This window comes from Ctenopharyngodon idella, chromosome 20 (genome assembly GCF_019924925.1).
Source record: "Ctenopharyngodon idella isolate HZGC_01 chromosome 20, HZGC01, whole genome shotgun sequence".
NCBI classification, from domain to species: domain Eukaryota; kingdom Metazoa; phylum Chordata; class Actinopteri; order Cypriniformes; family Xenocyprididae; genus Ctenopharyngodon; species Ctenopharyngodon idella.
This window is the reverse complement of record NC_067239.1, coordinates 24,976,738-24,999,353: the sequence shown is the minus strand read 5'-3', so window position 1 is coordinate 24,999,353 and position 22,616 is coordinate 24,976,738. Positions and strand designations below refer to the sequence as shown.

Sequence of the window (22,616 nt, the reverse complement as noted above, 5' to 3'; positions counted from 1 at the left end):
CTCCTTCAGATGACATTTTCCGGTGAAAATTCTTATTTTGGTGATACTTCCAAGACGTAGAATCTGTAATTCCAAAGTACAGTATCCACACCGGTGTGGTGACTGACAGCAAACATTAGATTCATCCGCGCTGAGGAGCCATGCCGATGCACAACCCATGTAAAGATGATAATTCCGCAAATAACTGCAATTGCAGGTTTCAAACAGAGATGGCGACAAAGAGGCAAAACTTACGGACTGCAGCTTTAACGAAAATGAAGCTTTTTGAAAACGCTCTCCAAAATGGATAAATTTTCGCGTTGTAGTGTGGACTGTGAAAACTTATCGCTTGTTTAGCCATGTGATGCATATTGAACCAATAGATATTCATGTTTATACCAGTATTGTGTGGCACAATAGCTACTGGTATAAACATGAATATCTATCAGTTTGTACTTGTTATGTGCTATTCACTTTCACACAGTTGCTAAAATGTTACTTTGCCTACTCTTCATATTACAGTCCTTCAAAGATGACAGAAAATTTACTCGCATTTGCTGTCCTGCGGCAAACCATGAGAGCAGTTGCGTTTTAAACCAGACATATAATGAATTAAGTGCGACCTGGATGCATCAGCGAATGGTGAGATTTTTTTGCTAAATAAAATGATTCTGCGAGAAGAATTGCTTGATAACTTTGTGTCTTTCTGTCTGTCACTAATACAGTAGAAAGACTAATATAATTGTTTTTTTCTGTTTAAGTATCTATTTGGTACCAAAGTACATATTTGTTTGTGAAACATCCTCATCTTTCCCCAAGAGAGGAAATCTCTCATCTCCTTTTAATTCTGTTAATTTCAGTAAGTTGGATAAATGCCTTTAAGTCATGTCTCTATACTGATTTGTGAGCCGTTGTGACCAAGGGACATCTTCAGTTCCTGTTATCATTAGATGATAGCCTGGCTAATTTCATTAATGTTTTTTTATGGGCTTTCTGTTTCTCATGCTGGCAGGCCAGAAGTAGTTAAAAACATCATGGCTATGATATAAAAAACCTCACATTAAATAGATTAAATATCCACACACCTAACTGAGCTCAAATTAGCAGGATTTTGAGTAGCACCATTGCAGAAAAAGAAACATTGCTTCAAGTTTTGATCATGCCACCAGATTAGTTACTTTTGGATGCATTTCTTAGTAGTTTGTAATTAGAAAATGAAACAAGACACCAAAATGTCACTTTTTAAAGGCAGAATTTATTAGATATGGTACCTCTGACATATCTAGAGATGTGATAATGTCATTTTGTAAGTCTGCTGAGTAACATATGTTTGGCTGTAATATATTTAGGCCTTTGGACTTAGCATTGGAATATAATGTTTGTATTTAAAAAGGCCGCACTAAACACAACAGCACACAACTTTACAGAACTAATACACTTTCTGTCCATATTTACAACAAACCCTCAAATACATTCACAACACACATTCACACCAGAGACCAGCTTATATATATTTATAATATCCAAAAAAAGAGACTCAATAAAATGTGAGACTCTTCAGTGTGAGTAACACAATGAACCAGTTCAGAATAATTAATATTTAGGGCTTGAATTTTCCGAATGTATCGCACACTCAGCAAAGCACAAATTCTCCTTGCTCAGTTGCTGCAGCCATTTGAAATTGGTGGTTAATTTTGAATGTCAGTCTTAAATCATAATGTTTTGCCTATTTCAATTTGCGCCATGCCTTTCTCCTATGTCGGTCACATAAAAATAACTCACACTTAATTACGTTATTTCATACCCTACGCATGGGTTGATTAAAGTGGCCAGTCACTATGGAAACTGGCATACAGTGATTCACCAATACTTGGCTGTTTTACTTAACAACAGATAATTACTGGAGAAAAAGGTTACATTTCTGGCTGGTGGTCTCCAGGTATTAGGACTAATAGAGATTAACAATAACAGGTGATGTATTCGTGTAGAATACAAGTTATATTTTATAAAACAAATTGATAAATACACACTTCCTGCGTTATAAGGCTTAATTTAAGTAATAAAAACACAGCACACTATAAAGAAATACTGTAGACACTGTAATGCACATGACATAAAAATATTCAGTGTAGTTATGTATTCATAGTGCTCTGTGAGAAGCATAATTTTAAAGGGATAGTTCACCCAAAATGTATTTTATTTTTATTTTGCACGAACAAACATGAGGGTGAGTAATTTTGGGTGAACTGTTCCTTTAAGATTCCTTCAGCTGCTTCATTGGACACCTCAAAGCTCTTTAACAAATAGATTTTTTTTTTACAAACTGAAAATGTTCATAGTGTATATTGGTCAATTTAACACATACATTACGACTACAGGGTTAAGTACGCTTAAGATCGGTTTTCCCTGACAGGAATAGGACGTGTTCGGCACATAGACGTTTTGCACGTTTGCACAATTTTTAGAGATATTCACAGAATGTTCATGCTTTCTGCTGTCCTTCAACAGTCAGGTCCCCTTAATGCAGTACCTGACAGGACAGGAAGTAGCAGGGAGTTGGGCTGAAAATCTACATGTGATCAACCCCTGGATCTCCCAGGCCTCGTGGGGGCCGCCTCAAAGCTCCCATACATGTTGGCCAGACAGCACAGGAGAAAGGTGCACATTCAAGATTAGGTTTGGAGGACAGCAATCAGAGCTGCTGAGGGGCGGCCTGCTCCCTGTAGCCTGTAAGTAAAAGAATATCAGAAATCACAAGACAGCTGGTACTGTACGTATGCACTACAATTCAAAAGTATGGGGTCGGTAAGATTTTTTATGTTTTTTTTTGTTTTGTTTTGTTTTTAAATTTCCTTATGGCCATGACACACCAAGCCAACGTAAAAGAACTAGCGACCAATGGCGCCAACAGATGCAGATACAACATGCTCATTTGGCCATAAAGCCTCCAATGGGGTCTGACTACACAGCAAAATCCCCAGAGTTAAATCAACTCTGCTCAGAGAACATATGGTCCCTCTCTACATAGAGTTAAAATAACACTGAAGCAGAGTTAAAGTTAATGAGATAATGTACTTTTTGTGGAGTTGTTTATTCAGACCTTGAGATATTTAATGTCTTTTATCTTCAGTTGATTTCATTTAAGGCTGTGGCTAGAAGTCATTTGTAGTTATTGTGTTTCTCTTCAGTGATTCTGCTTGTTAACAGCAGGTGTTCATCACTAATGCTCAATCATAACTTAATTAATCACTTAATTATCTCATTAACTTTAACTCTGCTTCAGTGTTACTTTAACACTATATAGAGAGGGACCATATGTAATCTGATCAGAGTTGATTTAACTCTGGGGATTTTGCTGTGTAGTGCCGATGGTGCGCACCGCAAAAACTAGGCTGGCTGATGCTCAATGACGGCCTGACGTTGCTCTTGGTGTGTCTTAGCTGCATTTATTTGATCAAAAATACAGTAATATTGTGAAGTATTACAATTTAAAATAACTTTAATATTTTAATATATATATATATATATAAAAAATGTAATTTATTAATGTTATGAAAAGCTGAATTTTTAGAAGTCTTCCGTGTCACATGATCCTTCAGAAATCATTCTAATATGCTGATTTGGTGCTCAAGAAGCATTTCTTATTATCAATGTTGAAAACAGTTGTGCTACTTAATATTTTTGTGGAAACAGTGATGCATTTTTTTCAGGATTATTTGATGAATAGAAAGTTAAAAAGAACAGCATTTATTTAATATATAAATCTTTTAAAACAGTATACATATCTTTACCATCACTTTTGATCAATTTAATGTGTTCTTGCTGAATAAATGTATTGATTTCTCTTCAAAAAAAAAAAAAAAAAGATTTGTACTGACCCCAAACTTTTGAATAGTAGAATATATGGGAGAACTGAATAGTTAATGAATAACTGTGGATTGTGTAGCCTAATGGTTAAATATCTGGTCTTGTAACTGGAAGGTTGTAGGTTCTAATTTCCTGAAAGCCTGATCCATAAAGTCAAATATGAAATATATCCATAAAGCCATGTTTTACTCAGCCTCATGTCACTCCAAACTCACTGATTTTCAGTGACTAATAACTGAAATTTTGGTTTGTTCCTCATTATATTTTTGTGCGAGCTATTATTTTAGCATAATTATTTACCAATGTTGATATTGTTAACTGAAAAAAATTTGTTAATTGACATAAAGCTGAAATAAAGATAAATATTAGATGAAAAACTTAAACATAAAAACAAAGAAGGCAAAATTGTAAATGCCTTGGCTACTAACTGAAACATTGAAGTGCTAAAATTATTCCAATTAAAACAAAAAAATAAAGCTAAGTAAAAAAAAAAAAAAACAATTAAAGCACAACAAAATTACTAAAAGTATAAAAATAAAAGCTAATTAAAATATTTATAAGTACTATAGTAGTATATAAATAATACTAAACACCTGGTAACACCTGTAATAATACACCTGTTATTTATTTGAATAATTATTTTATTACATTGAATCCATTTTGTGATGTCAAATGAGGTAGATATTTAAACTGAATGACCAAACAACAGTTTTATTTCTTACAGAAAGCCTACAAAAGGTTTGAAACCATCCTCAGCATTCCTCAAAATTAAAAAACAGCTCCTCGCCAACAATCCTCAATGCTACCACCTGATACGAGTGGCACTTGACACATCAATCGGAGAGATCTGGAGGGGTGACTCAGTTCAGTTTTCTTACATATCTCCTCTAAAGTGCCTCACTGGGGTTTGCATTTTACAGCAGTTCAGCTCAAGCAGTAGTCTTATCTGTGCATTTACATATCACAGGTTTTGGCTTTATCCTTAAGTATTTATAATGAGATTTAGAATGGGAATAGATTAATGACTCATGACCTTCTTAAAGCATTGCATTATAACAGGTTTAAACGCAGATGACTCAATGCATTAAAGCTTTCAAAAGATCAAGACCCAAGCTTCAAATAACAAGCCAATTTTTTTTTGCATGCAAGCCATTTAGTAATCTGTGATGCAAACCTTAAGGCAAATGTATTAGTTAAAGGGATAGTACACACACAAAAAAACGAACAACTGTAATTATTTGTTAATATTCATGGCATTCTAAACCTGTATGCCTTTCTTTCTTAAAGAATATCCTGCCCACTTTTTTCATTGTAATGAAGATGAATGAGGATTGGGGCTGTCAAGCTGACAAATGACCAAAAATCACCATAAAAGTATCATGAAAGTGGTCCTCTTTTCATTCAGAACTCTTCAATTATTCAGTCGATCCATTCCACAAAACTAGTCTGAATGATTCGTTCACAAAAAAGACTGATCTGGTTCTCACTGACTCAATGAAACAATACTGTATGAGTTCAGATTATATAAAATATGGTATACTAGTCATATGGACTACTTTTAATATATTTTTATGGTGCTTCTGCATCCTTTTTGAAGCTTGACAGCCCTATTTCTCATTCAGTTTTATTATATTTGCCCCATTCCTTATCCTTTCACCACAATATTGTTCAAAAATTCACCTTTTGTGTTTCATGAAAGAAAGAAAATCATGCAGGTTTGGAAATAAATGACAGGATTTTGATGTTTGAGGTGAACAATTACTTTAAACTGTCTTCCGAGTCTGCTGTGCCACAAAGGCAAGGCTGCTGAAAGATCTTGTCAAAGGCCTCAGCGTGCGACTGAATGAGTTATAGTGCTGCCTCGTAGCAGTCGCTGTATGAAGTCTCACTTTTGCAAAGCTTCTTTTCTAATGAGCGCTATGGTTCTACTGGCATTTAATGGACAAAAAGTGGATCAAACAGACTGAGAGGAGACTGGCAGATGGCAGGTAGTGGGAGGCACATTATCCGAGATGGATCAGAATAAACAGAATGGGAGAAGCCGAGCTTGCAGCATGTGTAGTGATAATGGGCTGAAATGAGTGACCAAACTGTGAGGACAGCAGACCTGTATCAAATATATTATTATGTTTTGGTGTTTAGAATATTGCCATGGTTTTTTTTTTTTTATTGCTTTTATAATGGTTTTCATTAGTGTACTATTTCATAATGCTCACATACACACTGCAGTGTTTTGACATTCGCATTTAAATGCAAGAGTGAATCCTCTAAATTACCATTCCGTTAAAAAATTGGAATAACTGACATAGTGATAACCATAGAGAGATTTGGCATATCATGTCTCTGCATATATAACATACAAAATAACAAGTAATTTACTAGAGGTTTGGACAAAATTTAATTGCTTCAGTCTATTTAAAAATATCTAATTCATTTGAATGATTTTTTTTTTTTTTTATTGGTTTGAATTAATGATTCAATGACTCACTCATAAAGACTTCACTTGTTTCAGGATGAATCAGCATTTCTGAACAAATCTCTTAAATTAATGATTCAACTTCATGCGGCACTGCGCAGACCGATCAGCGAAATTTGCCGCTTGGAGTCTTGCATTAGCCGAACTGAACTGAACTCATTGTTGCCAATAGTGAAAAAACAGTGTTGTCATCAGTACTTTGATGCAATCACTCTTACAGTACTTTGATGCAATACGTAAAGTCGGACAGAATTTCTAACCGGCATGCACTGCTTCAAGTCAGATGCTGATTGGTCTGCGCAGCGCTCCATGAAGTCAAACACACCTGAACACTTCACTTGTTTCATTACTAGATGAATCAGTGTTTTTGAACGAATCTCTTGAATGAATGATTTAATGACAAATACATTTTAACAGTCACTTGTCGCCACCTACTGGTGTAATGATGTAATTGATACAATCTTTATTTGAGATGCCACGTTACTTTTAAAAATGTGATTTACTCTATTTTGATCGCTACCATAGACATCAGTGTTTATTTCTGAACTATAAACTTTTATACTAGTGCTTCTGTGATCATTTGAATTAAAGGATTAGTTCACTTTGAAATGAAAATTAGCCCAACCTTTACTCACCCTCAAGCCATCCTAGGTGTGTATGACTTTCTTGTTTCTGACGAAGACAATCGGAAAAATATTAATAAATATCCTGACGCATCCGAGCTTTATAATGGCAGTCATAGGGTTCAATGAGTATGAGCTGAACAAAGTGCTTCCATCCACATCCATCCATCATAAATATGTGTTCCACATGGCTCCGGATTGTTAATAAAGGCCTTCTGAAGCGAAACGATGCGTTTGTGTAAAATAAATATCCATATTTAACAAGTTATGAAGTCAAATATCGAGCTTCCACCAGACCACCTTCTGTATACAAGTTACGAAGAAAGTGTAAACTGGCGTCGTGTCAATTACACTTTTTCCGTAAGTTTCCGTAAGGCGCATGACGTAGCGTAAGCTTTGTGAACTGCAAGAGGTTTACACTTTCTGCATACGTTGAATACGGAAGGCGGTCTGGCAGAAGCTCGATATTTGACTTCATGACTTGTTTAAATATGGATATTTATTTTACACAAACGATACTTAAATGATTAATCGTACAGTTCTAAAAACTTTTTTTTTGAGCTGCATCTCACATGCTTAAGCATTTGTTGCCTGCTCTTGTAGCCTTATACTCTCCTGGACAATCTTGAGGTTACAAAGGTCGCAACAAAGAAACACTGCCTTTACAACAAAACACTTATTTTTTTTGCATGTGTAGCTGCAGTATGTATGTGGCCATTGCGTGCAGACTATGTTTTATAATATTCAAGGTGTTCTATCTGAGACAGGTCTGAGTATATGAGTTGTGACAAGACAAATATTAGGTTCACCTACCTTCAGAGACTTTCAATCCAAAAGGTTGTGAAGTAGTAAAATAAATAAATAACAGATTAGAAATTTTAAATAAATCCATAAAAAGATAAAAGCAGAACAAAAGCAAGTCAAAAGAAATCCTGGATCATATTCAACAAAGGCACAATAAAATCAAACCTGTGTTTAAATGTTCAATAACAGTAAAATTGTTCCACAGGAAAAACGTGACATGTGAGAAACAAAGTTCTGCGAGTCGCTTCGTCCGCCTACACAGAACAATTACTGCAGAGCTTTCAATCCACTCCTACCAACAGACCGCTCTAATAGTCATTGTTCAAAGGATTCTGGCACCTTCTACTGCCCTGGAAGGCGGGGATGGTATTATAAGGAGCGAAAAACGTGAGGTTGAACATGAACGGAGTTGACTGTATGGCCCACAGCAGGATGACTGCTGAAATCCTGTCATCTTTTCTTACACTTACTACGCATGTTAAAAATCCGTCAGCATTTACTCACCCTCATGTCGTTCCAAACCTGTATTACTTTCTTTGTTCTGCAGAACACAAAAGAAGATATTTTGAAGGAACTGTTTTTGTCCATTTAATGAAAGTTCAAGACAACACTTGATGGCATTGACTTTAAATGTATGGACAAAAAAGAGAGACCTTTTTAAAAAAAATATCTTCTTTTGTGTTCGACAGAAGAAAGAAAGTCATACTGGGTTTGGAACGACATGAGGGTGCGTAAATGATGACAGAATTTTTTATTTTTGGGTGAATTATTCCTTTAAATGTATGTTCTAGTTTCGTTGGAGATCATCAAAATGACCATCGACTTCCTAAAGTACATATAGTGTGATTAAAATGAATATATAATTTTAGAAAATATATTTTTTAGACATTATTTACTAGAACACAAATCCGACCAAAATAAATAAATACATAAACCAAATAAATACCATAAAAAGTATCAAAGTGGTCAATACTCTTGTGTTCCACATAAAAAATAAAATAGGGGAACAGTTGGAACAAAAGTAAAGTGAATAAATAATTGTAAATTTGGGAGGAACAATTCTTTTAAAAACAACCTAAAGTATTAAATAAATCAAGAAAAAAATAACCCTGCTTCTGGTATTACTGAAGCATACTCACTTGCGAGAATGACCATGTCCATTCCCCAAAATATGCTCATGATCCAGCCCACCATGACAATGGCAGTGACGATCTGAATGAAGGCGGCAGCGATGTTCAGCCAGAACACGCAGCACATGTGTCTGTCAGGCAGGTCTGTCCTCGCTCCGCACAGAACTGTGAAGGCTGAGATGAATGTACCTGTCACAAAAATACAGTGAGATGCTGTCAACATAGGATGATATGAACCTCTTCTGTGGTTAAAATGGTTAACGCCAGCAGTATGATCTCAGTCTTAATATCAGCCTAAAACCGCACACTGTAATGATATCATTCATCATGCTGTGAATTATATCGTACATTATGTACGGAGACATAATTATGGCATGAAATATTAACAACGGAGCTTGAATATAAATTAACATGGTGATTTTAATAGCAGTCACTGTCAGACATGCCTGTAGGTTTCGTACATCTGTGGTCTGGGTTGAAATGAATGTTTGTTCAGTGGTTAAAAGATTATCGTTGAATAACAACTTATATTTTGGTCTGTATTCACACTTCTGATTATTTGCAATATAGCACACAAATCATATGGACTACTTCTTTTTGGTCTTTTTGTTTTTAACTGTTGTTGTGAGTAAATTGAGTAAACTGAATATTAAATTTATATTTTTTACAAAAAAAAAATATTGACAGTGAGTAAATAATGACAGAATTTTCATTTTTAACATAAACAGGCATTCGCAACCTTATTTACTTCCATAATCTGAAGTATTTACAAGTAAAACAGGAAATTTAACAAGAAAAAGTGTAGAATAGTACTTGATTTTAATTGATTGAATGGTTACATAGCTGGATGGAGCAAGACAATAATAATGAAACACAAGTAAGATATAACAAGTTTATTTTTCATAAGTACATTGCTTCAAATTCAAACTTTGTGTATGTGTCTTTTTAACATGCTGCTCTAATAGGGTCTTTCCATTGATCTGCAGGACCATTCTGAAGAGGAGTCTCACTTGGGAACTGTAGGAAACTTTGGATTAAAGGTGCAGTATGCAATATTGACAGCTAGCGGTTGAAATTGGTACTGCAGTCCAAATTCAAAATATTGGAAAGAGTTGTTTCCCCCATCCCCTCCTCCTCAGACTTGACGCTCATGCGGGTTGCCAGATTGAGGACACGCAACAGGAACGAACGCAGTTGACAATGGAAGCTGACTAGCCTTACACTTTTTGATTTATCCGTGATTTAATATGCCTCTGGTCACAGAGCTTTTTAGATGGACGTCGTCAAGGCTTTTAGGTTGGCTAGAATCTGCAATCTCAATCTCTGACCCAGTTCGTTTGATGGCTTCCATGGCTTTCCAGCAACTAGCAACTTGGGGTGTCAAAATAGTATTTGGTAAATTGGCAGCGGGTGGAATCACACAGACCAAAACAAATGCAGACACGGAAAACACATTTCAAAGTAGAATAACTGGCTGTAGCATTGTTTTTCGCAGAAATGTAGCATGTTTCCTAAATGAAAACATATTATGGTATTTTTATGCTTTAGTACAGTCAAAAAAAATTACATACAGCACTTTTAACCATCATGTAACTTGCCAAGACATCTCTTGTCATAGATTTCTTCTATCCACTTCAATCCAGAGCAATTAGGTTATGAAGAGCTTTCCATATTTGTAAGGCCGATAAGCATGATTTACACTGATAGAGTTTGAGCGAGAAGGCTGCACTGTGCTGTCATGCGCAGTTCAGCATCTCATTAGTGTTATCACAATAATAGATTTTAATGGAAGGACAGTGGTTGAACATTAGCATAACCCACAAAACTGATTGTGAGAAATGTACTTTATTCACCCCGGATACAGCCTGTCCTTTAGCCAACAGTATGGTCTGGAGCTATGAAATGTTTGGCTATTATAGAGAGTGACTGGGACAGAACCTCTTAAGTTAAACTTTTGGAAGGGGCTTTCCAAGTTTAGGTTGGAGAAGAAAAAAAAAACCTTTTACAATGTTCTTATTCCCACGGCCGTTATACAAACAACACTTACTGTCCCAAAAAGCAGATAGCTTACAGTAGACACCAAAGAACGAATGTAGGAAATGGAAAATAACATTCTCTCTTTCTCTCTCCATCCCTTTGACTCAAGGAGGAGATATGAGCCAACATTCTCAATCATCTCAAAGGCAATAGCTGGACTGGTGTATGCAGCCCTGGAAGTACAGTACATGAAAGGTTTTTTGAGCCAGCCATAAATGCCATGTAAAAGATATTGTTATATTAGAAGACACTGAAAAAAGTTGTTAAGAGTCCTCTAAAAACAGACATTGGTGAAACATATACTAATATATTATTAGAAATTTCTGTTCTTAATTTGTTTAAAAATACTACTACTAATATTCTAATATTTTATGTGTATACATATATATATATATATATATATGTGTGTGTGTGAATTTTCAGCATCATTACTCCAGTCTTCAGTGTCACATGATCCTTCAGAAATCATTCTAATATGTTGATTTGGTGCTCAAGAAGCATTTCTTATTATTATCAATGTTGAAAACAGTTGTGCTGCTTAATATTTTTGTGAAAACCATGATACGTGATCATGAACCATGATTTTTTTCCTAATTAAAGTGAATGACATGAGGACCCCCACTCCACCATATTATCAGACACGCACACTCGCACTGCAGATCAGCTGTGTGATCTTGCATCAGGCTGTCAACAATGCTTCTGCTTGTCAAACTGCATTAGGCAGGCAAATGTCTGCTTGCATATGCCACACATGTAATTTAGACATGCACACATTCAAACTCGTTTTCTCTATGAAGAAGGGATTCAAGAAGATAAGATACAGTAGGGGTCCTAGTCCCCGCACATTAGGCTCACAATTACTATAATTTTCCCTAGCCTTCCTCACATGTGCCCCATTGCCAGTGTGGGAGGTTAATTATCCCGTTGAGTTCCTTTTCTTCTGAAAGAGACAATGTTGCTAGGAGAGCGTGTGAGGACTCCTTCTGAAGGTTTTTAGGTGGCGTTGTCATTTTTTTTTTTTTTAGCACTCTAGGATGTTTTAAACATCTCTGTTATGTAAGCACTTTTGGTATAAATAGTCATTGTGACCTTTGGTTTAGCTACAAGGAATGAAAATCACTTATCTTCTCTCCCCATCGCTGACCCTAGAGTCTCTTCAGAATGGAGGCTTGTGGATGCATCATTCAATAAGGATTTTTCAGGAACTCATCACTTGTTGACTGCACACATTGATTGAGTTTCTTCAATGGCCTTCAGTTTAACAAAAGATACATTTCAACATGCTCTCCCCCTCTTCAAATGTAAAGGAAGCACAATAGTAGGGTCATAGAGGTACACCTGCTATTCAAAATCTATAGTATAGAAACTGATTTTTAGCAATAAGGAATAACCATTTCATGAAAGACCTACTATTAACGCCAAGCATGTTAAACGATGGTATATGCTTTGGCAGGGTGATTTTAAATTACTTTTATTTAAAAAAAAAAAAAAATCATAGAATAGAGCTGCATTTGTACTTTTTTATTTATCAAAAATCTTACAATAAAATAATCACATTTTCCAAAAAAATATTAAGCAGCAACTGTTTTCAATATTGATAATAAAAATTGTTTCTTGAGCATCAAATCAGCATATTAGAATGATTTCTGAAGAATCATGTGACACTGAAAACTGGAGTAATGATGCTGAAAATTCAGCTTTGCCACCACAGAAATAAATTACATTTTAGAATATATTAAAATAGAAAACATTTAATCTAATAAATGTAATTAATTTATTTAACATAAATGTAATACAATTTTAAAATAAAAATGTAATATATCTAAGTAAGCAATAAGGTACGAGAGAGGCTGTGCTGTATCGTGAATAAGTCACGGCTGAAGAGCGTTGTTAAGCACGACGCAAAGCGGAAACTGAAATGTTGTGAACATGGAACAATACGCAACTGACAAATGCTTTGACTAGCGCTGTCAGTCACGGAAAACCCTTTAACTGTTAAAAGGACAAGATAATGCATCGGACATTTAAACAGATTTTTTTATTATGAACATAGGACTGACCTGAAAGAAAAATGCTAAATCTGAATCCAGGTGTGACGCCCCTGTTGGCCGTTCCTTGTTTTGTGTGTGTGTTGTGTCTGTATTGTCTGCAGGTGACTGGCTGATTGCGGCGTGATTGGGAGCACCGGCTTGTAGGTGTTTGTTGCTCCCTACAAAAACAGCTTATTCCTGTCAGTGGGAGTTCTGCTCTGGATTTGGTGGCTCACTCGATTTCTTTCTTACAATACTCTTCTACATAATACAGTAAGCTTCAATAAAAAATATCAATTGAGAACATACAGTTTACGTTGCTATGAGTGGTTGATAAGGGTGTTGTGTAGTGATATAAACAGAACCGTTGGGTGAAGCGGTCATAGCCGTGTTTTATCGTGAATAAAAATCAGAATCAAGGACAGCAACTAACCGTTTTATAATTTAAAATTTTTTTATCAAATAAATTTTTGGAGGCTAATTAGCATAAGCTAATGTCATATTTTTTTCAGATAGATATGGAAAAAATTAAACATTCATTAGCCCTAAGTTTACTGACCCTCTAAAATACAACATTGCACACTGTGTTTGGTCCACAGGTGGCAACTAAAACCCGGGAGCTTGATGTATAACAGGCATTTCGGAAGCGAGGTGAAGGATTAGCCTCAAGGTAGGCCTAGAAAACATGCACACGGGCCGTACCGGAAATTGAAAATTCCACAACAGCTCTGCGGCCTCTATTTATAACAGCTCAAGGATGAGAGCCAAGACAGCTTGCGAGGAGACGCGACAAAGTCAGTCTGACTGCCTGCAGTCATCACAGTTTTCAGCCATTCTGTGAGAAGCTGATTACTCATCAGTCATTTACTGGCTGTTCAATCCTTTCCAAAGAGAGAGTCATTTGGGTTAACACTGTCTTTTATGAGGCTCACAGCACCAATACTGCTCATTTAAAGGGATAGTTCACCCAAAAATGAAAATTATCCCATGATTTACTCACCCTCAAGCCATCATAGGTGTATATATCTTCTTTCAGACGAACACAATCAGAGTTGTATTAAAAAATATCCTGGCTCTTTCGAGCTTTATAATGTTAGTGAATGCGGCTCGAGATTTTGAAGCCCAAAAAAGCACATCCATCCGAATGGCCGAACGCAAGTCGAGTTCCGGCGGAAGAGTGACCTCTGACCCAACACATGACATACTGACAAACATGGAAGAGCAGAGAAGAGAGAAAAACAAAACACCAGTCAAGAAATAGAAGTCTAAAACGATATAAGTCGATATAAGAGAGGAGGAGCTTGAGTTTGTTACCCAGCCTTATATGTTTGAACCATGAGAGGAGTCTAAGCTTACGCCACTCCTACATCCTACGTCATACGTTGGGTCAGAGGTCACTCTTCCACCGGAACTCAACTTGCATACGGCCGTCACCGGAATCCAGTTATTATAGTTTATAAAGTTATAAATATGGATATTTTTCTTACAAAAACCCATCACTTCGCTTCAGAAGGCCTTTATTAACCCCCTGGAGCCATATGGATTACTTTTATGATGGATGGATGCACTTTTTTGGGTGTCAAAATCTCAAGCTCCATTCACTACCATTATAAAGCTTGGAAGAGCCAGGATATTTTTTAATATAACTCCAATTTTGTTCGTCTGAAAGAAGATAGTCATATACACCTAGGATGGCTTGAGGGTGAGTAAATCATGGTATAATTTTCATTTTTGGGTGAACTATCACTTTAATACAGAATTTTAAGGGACAATTTCACTTGGAGTGACTGGTCCTTAAGAAGATCAAGTGATTAGAAATTGTGCTAGAACATTTTGCTATATGAAAAAACCCATAAGGGGAACAACTCTAGTCATTTTCATTACCCCAAAAGTTAAACTTCGGGATGAGCGTGCTTTATTGCCAAATATTACAATATGATTTTTCAGTCCACAGAGTTTGGAGCTCTGTTTATTGGTAATATAGACTCGTTCATTAATCATACTGCAAATCTTATGTAATCTGAAGCAAGAGCATCAGTGTAATTTGTTATCGGGTGTCTCTGCTGATTGCCACAGTGCAGCTGTATTAAAAATGAGACCAGAGCAATAACAGTCTCTGGATGATGTTATTCCATTCATCTCATTTTTTGAGTGAAGAGGCCGTCTGTATAAAATTAGGAAGTTACAGTGCTCAGTGCTCCTCTATCTGCTGCCAAAAATGCTGCGCTGAAAGCCATTTTTCTGCTCTCAAAGCAAACTATTGTCACAAAAACACCAAATGAGCCCTCATTCCAGTAATCATGTATAATGTTGTAACTGAACTGTGCGGAAAAAATAAAAAAATCTCTAAGCTCCAGAAAAAAAAAAGAAAATCTCATATTTTGGTCTGAGATCCTCTGTGGTTTCTCTCAATGCACTTTTCAGAGACACTGGTGCACTGGTTTCCTGTTTGTTTTTCTTACTTTTTCTTTTTGGTTGGGTCTCAGCCGTATAAGTCACGTCCACCGCCCACCTACTGTACAGTCCGTTCACTGACTGTCTGATGCGTATTTTACACAAACCTGGGAAGCGTTTTTTTTTTTCTTACAGACCTCATGTTTTTTGAACAGTACGCATTGGTATAGCAAGAAACTTGTTACCTGTGGTTAAATAAAACACTTCAGTAAATTATTTCCACAGTTCTATGTACGTCCGTTAAAAAAATATACAGGTCAAAGTACTTAAATTTGCATTGCAAAGCTGTTAAAATAATGAAAAGAGTAACATAAAAACAATAAATTACAGCACCACTATATTGTTGACCTCTGCAGTCAGTCTATTTTTACCTTGAATCCACAAGAGAGTTGAGTTAAGGTCAAACACAAGAGTCCTCTACCTGACAGTCACAAGGTTCTCTGCATGTCTAGAATTTTGTTTGCTTTGAAAAATGCTGACAAGAAGCTTTTAACATTTTATTAAAGGTCTAAAAGAAGTAATGTAATCTAAAATGATAACCAGGCTTAATTTTTCCCCCCTGTTTAAGTGCACTTTGAAGGACCCCCTTGGAATGAATTCATGTGCTGGCTTATCTACCTCTTTCAATCTTAGCGGAGACAGGCAGGGAAGCTTCTGCTAGCATCTGCTGTCATGGAAACTAGAAGAGCAGGGATAGAGCAATAGGTTCAATTCAAAGAGTGTTGGGATAGCATCAGCATGAGCAACACAAATCTCTTAAATTGCCCTGCGGAAAAAATAGTTTAAACCAGCATAAGCTGGTCTGCACCTAAACCAGCTGGCCAAAATGATTTATGCTGTTCTGTTATCACTGTAAATCTCTGGTCACTGTGATGTACTCTTAAAATATCTTGTGGAAATGAGAAAATTAAAGCAGAAAACATTTCATTATAAAATAAATTATTCAGGACATTTAGCTCAGTTTTAGCATTTTCATAAAACTGTGCTTCTGAGCATTGATTTTTAAGCTAAATGCATCTGAAGTGGTCAACCTTTGTCTTTTCTGTGCTTTTCAACCCTCACATTTTAAACGTTACTCTAACTTTAGGATTACAGCCAGTTTCTAACAAAGGGTTTTGTATGATATTCACTATATTTCTCTCTATTACTGAACTTGTGTTAAATTGGATAGCTTATTAGAATATTTTAATACTTGATTATTCTTCCTTTGGATGTATTAAATGCCTAAAATCAGCATGTTTACCGCAAAATTTCATTTTTCCCATGTGAAATGACATTCCATTTAGATTCAGATCAGTTTTCCACTGTTAGACCTTGAGAACTTTCTTCAGATGAAATTCCATCCATATCTGATTACATCTAAATCAAATACATTTTTGAAAAGGCCATGTTCTTGGTCTACACAAAGCCTGAATTCAAACAAGATATTTATTTTTCTAGCATGCCATCTAATCTTATATTATCTTATCTACAAACTCTCCAGATTTAAAGTTCCACTATGTAACTTTTTTGTTCAAAATTAACAATTTAAATAACGAGTTAATACATCATCAATCCTTCTTCCAAAATGTGATTTTGTTTTACCTCGCCTGTGCGTGTCTCGTCATATCCGTAAATAGAGAAAACTCGCTCCGGCTACTTTGACGTGTATATGGTATGGGAGTGGCATTGGCTTGTTGTCACAACGAGCGACAAATGTTAACATGGAGCATGCTAAATCTCGAACCTCCAGGGAATCACCTGTTTTAAACAAACACCTAACAAAGAGAACACGACAGAGATTATAATAAAACGAGAATCAACATTGGCTTGGCTTTTCGGAGATGGCGAGAACTGAGGGATTTGAAATGTAAAAGTGATGCAGAGATGGCGTTTTTATTACTCAACAGGTGAGTAAGGTATTATATTGAACAGATAAATTGCCATATGTAGCTCTCTAAAAGAGTTCATTGTACAGCATTATCTATTGTGAAGTGTCATTTCATTATGGTTGTTGTAGCACTGTGCTGGAATTTATTTTCAAGTACCGTGTCTATTAATGGGTAAAGCTACAGTAACGTCTTCAGCTAGTCATCTTGAGATCCTTTCCATCTAAACTGGTTATATCCTACTTAAGCCTAGTAGTGAATGTTTTATGAGCAGTAGGATAACCATATTCATCCGCACAGTCACGCAGAGCCAAAGCACAACCAAAACAGTGTTCTTCTACAAAATACATGCAGTTTTGTTTTTTAACCGCCAGGGGGCCAAAAGTTACATAGTGTACCTTTTAATTTCTAGTTAAAAATCTTGAATTTCACATTTATTTTAATTTCACTTCATTTAAATTAAAATTGCAATTCTGCATCCATCTTGTTTTTGCTACCTCAATTCAAATTCAGGAACCGAATTGAAATTTAAAAGGCATTTTCAATTCTCTGTATTATGCTCAAGTCAAAGTTTTTTAGCTTAGTGTAGTCACAGCTTTCACAGCAACTCTTTCTTCGCCATTGAAGAGATTTTCCATCATTTAAGACACAACACTTCCCCGCCATTGACTTTTTGTTTTTGGCAATTCATGTTTTCACTGTTATATGATAGTGGGTGCTGTTATGGATCTTCTGAAATAGTACAGCATCTCCAGATCCAAAAACAAGCAAAGAAGATCTGTGTAAACTAGACGGAGCGGATAGAAGTTGCTTACGTGCAAGTAAGCTAACATGATCATCAAACATTCAACAGCATATAAATTAACTGCCTAAAATGTTGAACCCACAAAGAGGTGCAAGCTTTGCTGATGGACTCAATCTACTCTATCTATGTTTTGATCATCACTCCGAATCCGACAAAGTCTTTGACAAAAACGTGATTTTCTCAGCTTTTTGTTCAATTTTTTTTTTTTAAATTAAACTTACCCACATTCAAGTGTTGATAAAAAAGAATGAATAAAGCTAGAATAAGATGAAAGTTTTATGAGTGATCAAAAATGCTGGTGCTGGCAACCTTTTTAGTAAACGCTGGTGGGGAAAGAGTTAAAAATCTGCTTATTAGTGTCAAACATCCATTTCATGCAACATCCCTGCATAAGCAAGCACCCAGGTACCCAGCTCTTTGTCATTTTATTTGAAATGAAATCTACTAATAAGACCCTCAATTGGTGCACATGCAAATTAGCATGATTTGATTAGATCTGGCACCCAACACATGCCCTGCAAAGTATCTGCAATTAAAGGTGAGGAGAGCAGGTTGTCAGGCATGACTCACTAACTAGAGTGGTAATGGTCTCTGACAACCTGAGCGCAGACTGTGTGCTCAAGAGAGCCCCATTTGGCTCTTGGCATTTTCCCTTGTATTATCGTTATCCAAACATGGGCTCTCTTGTCATAATATTCTGCTCTAGTTTATGTATGAGCAACTGTGCAGCAGACAGGAGCTCGAGAAACCATGCCCATGTGCAGAGATGATACGAGACAGGCACATTACTGCCTGTAGAATGCATCTTCGTTCTGTAAGTATTTATGCAGTGTTACGCACTGATTCATGCTGAATGCATGCGGACCCGTGAGTTGCGTCCTCCAAAAGCACTCCGTGTCCTCCAGACTCCAGAGGGACTGGCTGAAACTTGAGGAGGAAATGCTAAAGTGGACTGCAAGATTAGATGACTTGAGGCACGAGTCCAGTGGGGGTATCCTGATGGATGAAACCAATATTGACATAAACACCAGAGGGCCACAAGTGGCTGAGTGATACGGTCACAGGGTTGATTACTGTATTTTCAATCTAACTGCAACTGTCAGAGATGGATTCCAAGCTCTGCTCTGTCCAAGAACCAAAAGTAAGATGCCTTTGAGGAACAGCATATTCCTGGTGCTGTAGTATCATTACACCCACCAGCACACAAAAAAGGAGTAAATATCCATGGCTGTGGGGTAAAAAAGGAGAGATATCTCATGCACCGCATGATCCATAAAAGACGAGGGAGCCAAAATGTATCAGCTCACCTAGATATGGCACACATTAGAAGCGTTCAAGGTAAAGTTTCAGCATAATGCTTTCATACTGAAAGACTTGGTAACACATTACAATAAGGTCTCATTTATAACATTGGTTAATGCATTAGTTATAGTCACTATGAAATCAAACTTAACATTTCTTATTTATTTATAGAATATTGTAGTATTTATTTATTATAAAGTGAGGCTGATCACTGCAGAGCCAGCGAGTGGAGCTTGACAACCATATAATGGGTGGAGCTAGATGGTCTAACCACACCCTAACCCTACCCATAACCCTATCGCTAAACATAGCTCCACCCATTAGGTCCGCAGAGGTGGAGCTAAACTAGGTCAACAGTAATCTCAGCCTCAGATATCATGCCCACGGACCGCTGGCTGAACATCTAATGCATCTAAGGCTCACAAAATGGGAAAAACTTCAGGAGTTTCAAAGGTGTCATCTGATTGGTTGAATTCTACAGAACTTCCAGGAGACGTGGGGTGAATTCAGAGTGATTGCGAAACTTTTTGCCATTTAGATGACTTGGAAAAAGTGTCCCAATCAACCTGAATTCACCCTATGTGTTGCGTTCTTCAACGGTTCTCCTGGAAACAAAGCCATCGTGATGCCAAACCCCCTCATGGAAAAAGAAAGCCGTTGTGTTTACAACTGAGGTCTGTTATTGTAGGAACTTTGACTTTACATTTTCAAGCCCCTAAACATGACGCGGAACAAAACAAACTTTGCTTTACATGTTGGTCAGACGTCCTCTTGGGCGGTCCTTGGCCAATGAAAGCTGAGATAGAGTCCAGACCTTCTGCCGACAGTTTGAGTTTCTGGCTACGTGAGACTAGGTCAACAGAGGTGGAGCTAGAGTAGGTCAGTGTAGAAATTGTTGAGCGTTAGTTCGTGTTTACTAATGTTAACAAATGAAATCTTATTGAAAAGTTACCAAAGATATTGCTGCAGAGTATGATTATTTTGTTACTATTTCTAGCATATTTCAAAGAAACTGTGTGCCTTCTCCCTGAGGTCATGCTTCCCAGCCTTATTAGACATAAAGGAGATCAATATTCTTCTGCTATGTGTGCTTTTATGCTTTGCAAAGTATCCTACAAAACAGCTGATGATTTTAATGTGTCTAATGCGGTGCTGCTAGAATCCTTCAAAAGAAATAAGACAATCCATTTGCTCTTTGAAGACGGCATCACATCACAGCACAATCTGTAGGCAATTAAGAAAACAGGATAAAAGGAGATGGTCGCAAGCAGATCATACACATGGCCAAATACCAAAGATTAACAATTACTTAGACCAAACGAACATGACTGAGAATCAAGGTGGAAATGACAATATCGAGATGGATGAATGGACCAGCTAGGAAGGAGAAAAGGTCAAGTTATCAATCAGGGTAATGGAGTGGATGCAATTATTTATGATCGTCTTGATTATTTATTCTGGTATGCTCGCAGATGCACATGATGGATCTGTTACCGCACACTAAAAATTATACATGAGCTGAAATAAAAACAGCTCCCGTTGAATTTTGACCTAAATGTCAGCGAGAAACTTGATCTGATCAGTGTCCAGATCCTCCAAATGCACTTTGGTGCTTTATGGCTCAATGAGAAATTAAGATTGTCTATGATGATGAAAAATGAAAATATCGTTAAATAATCTAGTTTAAAAACATGTGCCAGGCTGTTAGAAATATAATCTTTTAATTCATATTGATTTTGTGCATTTTTGAAAAAAGTTTACCATTTTCCAAACAAAATGACTATAAAATGGCCAACAAGTAACAATATATTTCTCTCACACTTTGACTACAGTGTAAAACCTTAATCATTATTTCCACATCAAGCTTATTTTGCAAATATTTTGAATTACAAGCCTAAATATTATAGCATTTTCTTTGGCTTTTACCATTTTACAACTTTAACCATGATATCATTTCCTGTTTATGTTTTTCTTGTCAACAAAATGGCTTTCTGCATGATGCTTATACCACTTTTATACAAACAAAACTGGTTCACCATTTATTTTCCTAAGAATTAGTAGCACAAGGTTAGCCAACCTACTCAAGGGTGATCTTTTTGAGAATTTCAGCTTTTTGATGAGACTTTTTTCTTCATTGTACCACCCACGTTTGACTTCATGCCCCATAAAAAGATAAAAAATAGCTTTTAATTCAGAAATTGAAAACATGTTCATTGTAGGTGTATCCATTGTGCATTGTCTGTGTGAACTGCATTTTTAATGTTTTGTAGTGCGAAGTAATAGATCCGAACAAAAATATAAAAATAAACGTGTCGTCACTGACCCATAAACAAAATATTTGGTGAAATATACTTTCACCAAAACCATAATGAAAAACAAAACAAAAAAACATTAGGGAATACATAGATGAATTAGAAACAAATAAGCGTTGCTCAAAGTATTTAGACATTCCAATTACAATTGTTTTGAAGTATAAACAATGCAATATACCCTATTTAGTAGGCTATATCTAGGTGTATATGTATGTAAGATGAAAAGCAAATTTAAATGACTTAAAGTGCACATTGAAGGAACTTGTTGATGGAATGGATAGTTTATTTCGTGTGTAAATACAGAATACACACTGTGTTATTTCAAGCAGGTGGTTGTGCGAGAAATGAGCGAATCGTCCACTCGTACTCACCCAGTCCGGGCACAAATGTGTTGAGAAACAAGCAGATGACAGCTACTGGGAAAGGCATATATGGGATGGCAGCGCGTAAAGCTCCTTTCTTCTCCCTGACTTGAACAACAACTCCGCTGGTAGAAGAAGAAACTCCTTTTTCGTTCATTTCTGTGTCTTTCTGGTCCATTTCCCAATTTTTTAATTAATTACAAAAATTGAAATCCTTGTTTTGGTGTGTACTGGGCAGTAACAGGCGCAGCTCCAGAACGAGCGTAAGCTTTCTCTTGAAATGAGTGCGCGCAGTGAACGGTAGGCGTCACACTTACTACTGTGTCAGTCAGCCATAGTAGATGAGAAGATCGTTACACAATAGATTTAAAGTCACAGTGGTGACTTTAACGAAGCCAAACGACCGATTATTAATGGGTTATCCCGATTGTTTCTAATATTATAGATATCCCTACTTGTTTATGCTCTGTCTTCAAAGGCGGTAAAAGCTGTAGTTTTGTTGTCAGAATTTAATAAGCAATTTTAAAGCAGTTTTGTTCACCCAAAAATTTAAATTCAATTATTATT

General features: G+C 36.4%; 1 protein-coding gene across 2 annotated transcripts; it reads right to left on the bottom strand.

The window, feature by feature from the left end:
* Positions 1-1,214: 1,214 nt before the first annotated feature.
* stum (stum, mechanosensory transduction mediator homolog) lies at positions 1,215-22,361 on the bottom strand. 2 transcript variants are annotated; one of them, XM_051876092.1, is made up of 4 exons: positions 22,059-22,361; positions 8,889-9,068; positions 7,759-7,767; positions 1,215-2,706 (listed from the first exon to the last, which is right to left on the bottom strand). In XM_051876092.1, the coding sequence occupies exons 1-4, from the start codon at positions 22,225-22,227 to the stop codon at positions 2,672-2,674; spliced, it is 393 nt and encodes a 130-aa protein (XP_051732052.1). In that variant the 5' UTR covers positions 22,228-22,361; the 3' UTR covers positions 1,215-2,671. The 2 variants fall into 2 exon arrangements, with proteins under 2 accessions (XP_051732052.1, XP_051732053.1); XM_051876093.1 differs by lacking the exon at positions 7,759-7,767.
* Positions 22,362-22,616: the final 255 nt, after the last annotated feature.

Excerpts from the sequence above, each read along its gene's own strand:
- stum (XM_051876092.1), bottom strand. The coding sequence starts at position 22,227 with ATGGACCAGAAAGACACAGAAATGAACGAAAAAGGAGTTTCTTCTTCT. Across the intron at positions 9,069-22,058 it reads CACATTTGTGCCCGGACTGG|GTACATTCATCTCAGCCTTC; the intron begins GTGAGTACGAGT and ends TTTTTGTGACAG.